At 47.2% G+C, this 7,200-nt stretch overlaps 1 protein-coding gene across 2 annotated transcripts in view; it reads left to right on the top strand.

Annotated features, from left to right (window-relative positions):
- The first annotated feature begins 559 nt into the window (after positions 1 to 559).
- Positions 560 to 7,200, top strand: part of LOC143000229 (ras-specific guanine nucleotide-releasing factor 2) — a 27,805-nt gene continuing 21,164 nt past the window's right edge. For both annotated transcript variants that reach the window (XM_076149480.1, XM_076149479.1), the window contains exon 1: positions 560 to 835. In XM_076149480.1, the coding sequence (XP_076005595.1) occupies positions 560 to 835 (276 nt within the window). The remainder of the gene's footprint in view (positions 836 to 7,200) is intronic.

Below are 7,200 nucleotides of genomic sequence, written 5' to 3'. Positions count from 1 at the left end.
AATCTCTGCGCGTGTGTGTGTGTGTGTCTCTTGCACACACACCAACCAACTCACGCTCCGCCTATAATTCCTCCAACTCCAAGATCAGCGAGCATCACCAGAGAGAGAGAGAGAGAGAGTGGGGGGAGATAGAGAGACGTGATTGCGTGTGTGTGAGAGAGAGAGTTAACATAGTCAAAGCCGATTACAGTTGATCTGCTGTGTGATTCTCTGTTCGCCTGCGCACTCGGAGGTTTCGCGCCTCTTTGTTTTCCTCTTTAGCTCTGTTGTGTTGAACATGGATGTATTGTGACGCGTGTCTGCGCTCGTCCGTCTCCACCATGAGCTCCTCCGCAGACGCGTTCACTCCAGCAGCGGGGCAACTTTTCCGTGCGCCTCGGCGCCGCCGCTGAGCCGTCTTCTCTCCCCCCCCCTCAACCGGTGGGAAAGTTTTACGCACTTCGCCTCTCCTCCCCGGGCCGACATGGTGACCCGGTGAGACGGCTTGTCGCTCCCCCCCCCCGGGTTGTGCGACTTTCCTCTCCTCTCTCTTCCTCTCCCTCAGACGCGCTCCGACAACATGCAGAAGAGCGTCCGTTACAACGAGGGACACGCGCTGTTCCTGTCCGCGGTGGCGCGTAAAGAGGGAACCAAGCGCGGCTACCTGAGCAAGAAGACGGCGGAGAACAGCCGCTGGCACGAGAAGTTCTTCGCGCTTTACCAGAACATTCTCTTCTACTTCGAGAGCGAGCAGAGCGCGCGCCCCGCCGGGATTTACCTGCTGGAGGGATGCACCTGCGAGCGCGCGCCGGCGCCCAAGATGTCCAACGCTGGAAAGGAAGCGCTGGAGAAACAGGTGAGAGGAACCGAACAGAACCGAACCGGCCGAGAAGGCTCCATGCTGCCCCGGGGAGAGCGCACCAACACGGCCCCGCTGCTCTTACTTGGAGCCCCGTGCCGTCCATGATTGATTTCTGACGATAATAACAATAACAGAAGGAACAAGTTTGTCTCCTTTGTTTTTCCATAGAGATTTCTGTTGAATTTTACTTGATAATTACGATTTATACTACTAATACCATTTAATACTCAAGCCATCATTCCAGAGCAGGTGACAGTGATGGAGAGGCTTCCCCCCCCCCCCCATTTCATGTTGTCCAGGAGCTTAATGGTGCACTTACACACACACAATAGCTCTTGCTCAGGAGGTGTGAATGTGTCAGTCTGTCACACTGCTGTCATCATAAATGCAGTGAAATTATCACAATCACACTTGAGAGCCATTAGGTGTGTGAGTGTGTGTGTGTGATCAGATGAATTAATGGTGGAATCTTAAGTGATTCCAACCTGACAAGTGACAGCTCAAGGTAAAGTGGTTTTCATGGACGACACCAGTGTGAGAGGGGAAGACAACACAGCGGTCAGCAACAGGTTTCTCTGTGTAACTTCACTTTCAACCTGGTGATCATGGCTGCAAATGAAACCTCCATGTTTTGGTGCAGTGTTTACATGTAAGTGTTATTTACATTAAGGGATGAGGCGAGTTCAGGGAAACCTTTTAGAGGCAAAAATAAAGAACATCAACCTCCTTGGAGTCACACTTTACACTACATGCACTACTGATGAAGTGTAGAGGTGTGTGTGTATGTGTGTGTGCGCGCTCACTAAAAGGAACGCAGTGATCAGAAAGTGAAAATGGTCTTCAAGTGATTGGATGCAGACGAGGTTCAACACTGACACCATCGCATCGATTCCAGTCTAGTTGTGTGTGCGTGCATGCATGCTTGCTTGTGTGTGTGTGTGTGTGTGTGCACACCTTGCTCATCTATCTGTGTAGATCTATGCAAACAGAGCTTCAGCAGAGGTTGTGGTTTCAAGCCACAGGAGCAGAAAGGGAAAGGGGTTGATTGTTGCGGGCGGCTTGTCAGTGATGATAACAAGAGGAAGACAAATCTAAAGGCAAAATGACAGAATGACACGTGACTCCAACCTCTAATGTCGGCCTGATGCAAGCATGGAGCCAGGCTCTCTGTCCGGGGAGGCTGCTGAGCTTAATTACGGTGTCTTATTTATCCCTCCTCTTACACCCATGTGCCCTCTCTCTCTCTCTCTCTCTCTACAGCTGTGATGTTTAATGAGGGTTATTTTCAATCTGCCCTCAGCTGAAATCTGTGTGAAACCCTGAATGTGTATCACTCTACAGCCTGCTACAATATGAGGCTCTGTGTGTGTGTGTGTGTGTGTGTAGGTTTGGTAAGATAAAGTTGATCTACTGGAGAGCGAAGTGAGCGAGAGAAGGCCATCTTCCTACCAGTCGCACATTTTAGTCCGTCTGCCAGCAACCTGCAACATCACACCCCCACACTGAGCCACAATACACCCACACAAGCAGCACACACACAGCCTCTCTCTCTCTCTCTCTCTCTCTCTCTCTCTCTCTCTCTCTCTCTCTCTCTCTCTCCCCAGATAAACACAAACCCTTCAAATAATTTGGAGTGTATTCAAACTGGTCTGAATGGTTTCCACAGCGACTGTGGACTTGGTGGTGTGTGTACATGTGTGTGTGTAAAAGCACAGCAGCTTTATCATATTTGCTCATTCTCCCTTGTCTTAAAATGTCTGCAGTTGTTGGCTATTGATCCCAGCGGAGACGCTCAGGGGCCATGAGCCGTGGAGACGATCTGCACGGTGCATCAGATCTGCTTGTTGTCGGTGTTTCTGCAGGACCCAGGATTTTTTATTATTCCCATTATTATTATTGATCTCTTTTGTGTTTCTGGCTCCAGGTCAAATTCTTCAAATGGATCCAGAAATGAGCTGTTAAAGGGATTGATTCTGCCCGTGATAACATCCACAACACTGATTGCTTCCACACAGTCAGATAAGAAGGAGTGTTAGAAACGTTGTCAGTTCGGTGTGTGTGTGTGTGTGTGTGTGTGTTTATGTTGAACCGTATAGGTGCAGGAGGCTTCTTATCAACAGTTTCTTTCCTCATCACAGTCACCGTACGAACAGGTCGGGTGTTACTTTAGAGCTGATGTGTTAAAAATCATTTCCTGTGTGTGTATTTAATATTACACTCGTATGTGTGTGTGTATGTGTGTGTAATTAGTTGTCATTAGGAAGCTCCTGTAGCTCTAAACGCCGCTCTTACAGCCCAGCCTTTTCTCTGTAGCTCCCACTAATTGTCTGCGGCAACGAAGCAGTTCTTCCTGCGCTCCTGGAGTGTGATGTGCTCGCTCCCCGGGCTGCCTCTTATTCTCCTCTTATCTTTCAATTTTTTCGCACTCATGTTCCTCTCATTAACATCAGATAATCATTCAAGGACGACATCTGTCCTGAAATCTGTCTGAAACAACAAAGCAATCAGAATATGAATGGCAGTGAGGCTGAATGTTATGTTAAAGCTTGGACGACAATATAATATCATATGACCAACACGTATAAATAAACCTGCACACCCTTAAATCAATCTGTACGTGTTCCATCACACACAGCAGTCTGATAAAGCTGCATTTCACAGGGCTAACACACACTTTGGAACACATCTCAGTCAATCTCTGCTATAGGTTCAAGAGAGAAGATGTGAGACTTACAGATAAAACACACAGGGAACAGGCGTCAGATGGTTTGCACAGATTCCCGCCGGAGACAGAAGCTCCACCCCGGAGACAGAAGCTCCACCCCAGAGACAGAAGCTCCTCCCCGGAGACAGAAGCTCCACCCCGGAGACAGAAGCTCCACCCCAGAGACAGAAGCTGGATGTCCCTGGAGACAGAAGCTCCACCCCGGAGACAGAAGCTCCACGGACATCCAGCTTCTCAGTGTATTACTGTTGGTTGTATTGCTGGAGCTGCTTCCATCTATTTTACATGCTCCTCCTGTCACCAGCCACAGGCGCTACGATATGGAGTGGTACAACAGTATAGAAACACACACACACACACATACACATGCACTTTGAGTACTGCACTAGATCAACTTTTCTTTAGTGTTCAGGTAATGGGGTTTTCAAGTAGCATCAAGTGTGTTTGTTATTGTCTGTTTATGAGCATTAGTCCCACAGGAACTATAGGTTCTCTGCTTCCCCGCACACCAGCAATTCTCCAGAATCTAGTAAACGAGATTTATGTTTAGACAGCAAAGCTCCGGCACGGTGGGAGTCGTGGAACTGGAGTCCACATGCTGCATCTATCACGCGGAAGAAAGCAGGATTTATCTCAGTAATTCCTCTTTGTGATGGAGTGACTGCTGCAGATACGGGGAACAGGAGTGATGATGGCTGTTGTCTACCTGCATGCGTGTGTGTGTATTGAAGGGAGAAGGGAGAAGGAGTATGATGTAGCATGGGATTACAGAAGAGGATGGAAATGGAAGCATTCTGATTAATTGCGAGATAAACGGGCAGCTAATCCCTGACCACAGTGTTCTAAACCACACACAACGTATATATACAGTATTGTGTGTGTGTGTGTGTGTGTGTGTGTGTGTGGGTGTGTGTGATGGTCCCCACTTTCTTATGAGGGTTTGACTTCTCTGGAGAGACTGAACAGCATGGAGGGCAATGAAAGCGCAGCAGGGATGTAGGATGCGGATTCAGTGATTGGCACATTAGCTGCTACATCATTAGCTCAGTGGTTACATAAAGCACTGCTGCTGTCTGATGAATGCTTTGTTCCTCACAAACTTCCTCAACAACTACAAAAAGCCTTGTTTTCTAAAGTGAAGCATGAGGGTTACAGATGCATGTATCACGTATCGATAAGGAAGACGCTTTGCTCTTCATCTACGTTTTGCATGGAGCTCACTGTTAAAAAGATGGAGCGGATGTTACTGAGTATAAAAGGTTTTTCATGACGCTGTGGTTTGTTGCTGGGTTCTTGCCCTTGGAGCATTTTCTGAAGCTGCATTCAGCACAAAAAAAAAAAAAACGCATTAAGGCCCCAGAGGGAGGAGGAGAGGAGAGGCAGATTGTAAACCTGATCCAGAAGACGAGTGGGTGGAAAAAGGGAAGCCACGCCCCCTCTCCTCTATTAATCACTTCATCATTTCTGCCCAGAGAGAGAGAGAGAAAGCTTCTTTTATTTCAACAATTCTGTTCTGATAACAGGCGGGATTCAAAACACGGACGTTTCCTCCATATTATGCAATCTGCTCTTCAAGGTTTCGCTTTGTAGATATCTTACTTATCTATTTCCACTTGCCTGATCACTTACTGGCCTTAATGTGACTTTAATTAAGCCTCCTTCCTCTTGCATGTTGTGGATTCCCCAATAGAATGTTGTCATCATCTGTGCACGGCCATCTTAACGAACCTTCTCCTGTGTTAACATACTCCACTGTCGACAACAGGTGGTATGAGATCTGAGATTAGCAGCACGCACACACACTCAAACACACACACACGCACACACACACACACACACACACACGCACACACGCACACACACGCATGAATATCTGTTTAAGGCTAATTATAATCCAGCAGGAGTCACCGAGCGTTCCCAGGTTCAAGGCAGTGAAAAGGTGGCGTTGCACTCTACACCCGTTTCCAGGGGAGCTGGTTGTGTTATCGCTCCTCATTAATGATTTCCCCTCCGTGTTGCTGCTGGAGACGCATTTCTGATTGATTCTGAAACAGTCGGGCAATTGTGGAAAAAAAAACACGGCATCCTGTGTGCAGCGTTTCCCCCCCGCTGCGTGCCTGTGGCCTTTCTTGGCGTTACACTTTCAAACCGAGGCCATTTGCACATTGATGGAGGATGTCAGGCTCGTTCAGTTGTGAGCTTTTATGCAAAGCACTTGTCCGGTTGCGTATTTGCTGGGAAGCACTTTTGTGTGTGTAAGCCACACAAAAGTCTAATTATGTGCTTTTATTCAAATCATGTTCATATGGAGTTCGGCCAATGGGTTCATCACTGATATTCCTGCTAACAGCCTGAATCCAGAGCTGAGGAAGACGATGCAGCACAATCCAGACCTGGGGACCAAACATGAGGCGCAGCTCGGTGTTAGATTATTTATACGTGTGGACAAATTGTGATACATTTTTAGTGAAGATTTGAGCCAGTGGGGATCCATCCTAGGATGTTTTCCGTGTTGGTTCTAGTTTCTGCCTACTGAAGTGAACAAAACCCCATCAAAGCAGTAACATGTCAGCTGCTTTTAAAGCCTGGAAGTGTCCGGGAGGAAATGCAGTCCGTCTGCGGTTGTGTACCAAATAATTTGGACTCCCATCAGCGCAGATACAAAAGCAGACGGTGGTCTTGCATCATTAGAGGTAATTTCAGTCCCTAATCATCAGTGGATCCCAGCAGCCATTCAGTCGCCTCTGCCTTTAAACATTTATAACAGATGTGGATTTCTGGATCCCACAGCCATCATTTCTCTGATGAATGTTACCACCGAGTCCAGTTTGGTCACCGACTCTTAAATCTTTAATCAAGGGAAATGTCTCATCCATGCGTGAGTGCATGAGGGTCTGCGTGTGTGTGTTTCTGACACCTCGTCTCGGCTGGTAATGGAGTCATTTAGAGTCAAAGTCTTCCCTCTTGCCTCTGTTCTCAGGTGGGTCTTGAATGACTGACCTGAAATTGCTTCCTGAATCATGCTGCTCCTCATTGTGTTGATGTCTTTCTCAGCGGTGATGAAATGCACTCCTTTGTGTCACTCTGTCAGTCTCTCTCTCTCTTACCTTCTACTTAGTGTTCCATATTTTAGAAAATGACTTGTAAATTGTCTCCATCTTCTTTCTGTTTTTTTGCTTTTCTTCTTCTTCATCTAAATTATTATGATTTTCAGTAAAAAGCAGGTCCTGAGAGATGGACAGCACATTTCAGCCAATATAGAGTGAGGCTGAACTGAACGCTGCCCGAGGGGAGCTGCTTGTTTCTCACTGCATGTACACACTCCATAAGATGCTGTAGAACTGGGCGCTGAGCAACCAAGTCCTCCACCGTGGATGACGACCACAGATTCTCTCTTAGGCCCTTGAGAACACTGTACTGTGTTGAAGCGTTGCAGCGTGTTCCAGTGAAGCTCAGTGCAACGCAAACATCTGAAGTAGAGAATACCAAACCATGAAACTTTAACGACTGCCTGGAGTTGAACAAGGACCACTGCTGCAGCAAATAGAGATTATGTACTGCAGAGATTAAGTACAGCGTGAATGTAAACTGCAAAATTCAGCAAATTAATGCTGTTTAAACATGCAGAGCTCAC

The sequence above is a fragment of the Genypterus blacodes genome, unplaced genomic scaffold (genome assembly GCF_046128005.1).
Source record: "Genypterus blacodes isolate CSIRO-AG114 ecotype Tasmania unplaced genomic scaffold, CSIRO-AGI_Gbla_v1 ptg000045l_1, whole genome shotgun sequence".
Classification (NCBI taxonomy): Eukaryota; Metazoa; Chordata; class Actinopteri; order Ophidiiformes; family Ophidiidae; genus Genypterus; species Genypterus blacodes.
This window is presented reverse-complemented; position numbering and strand designations above follow the sequence as displayed.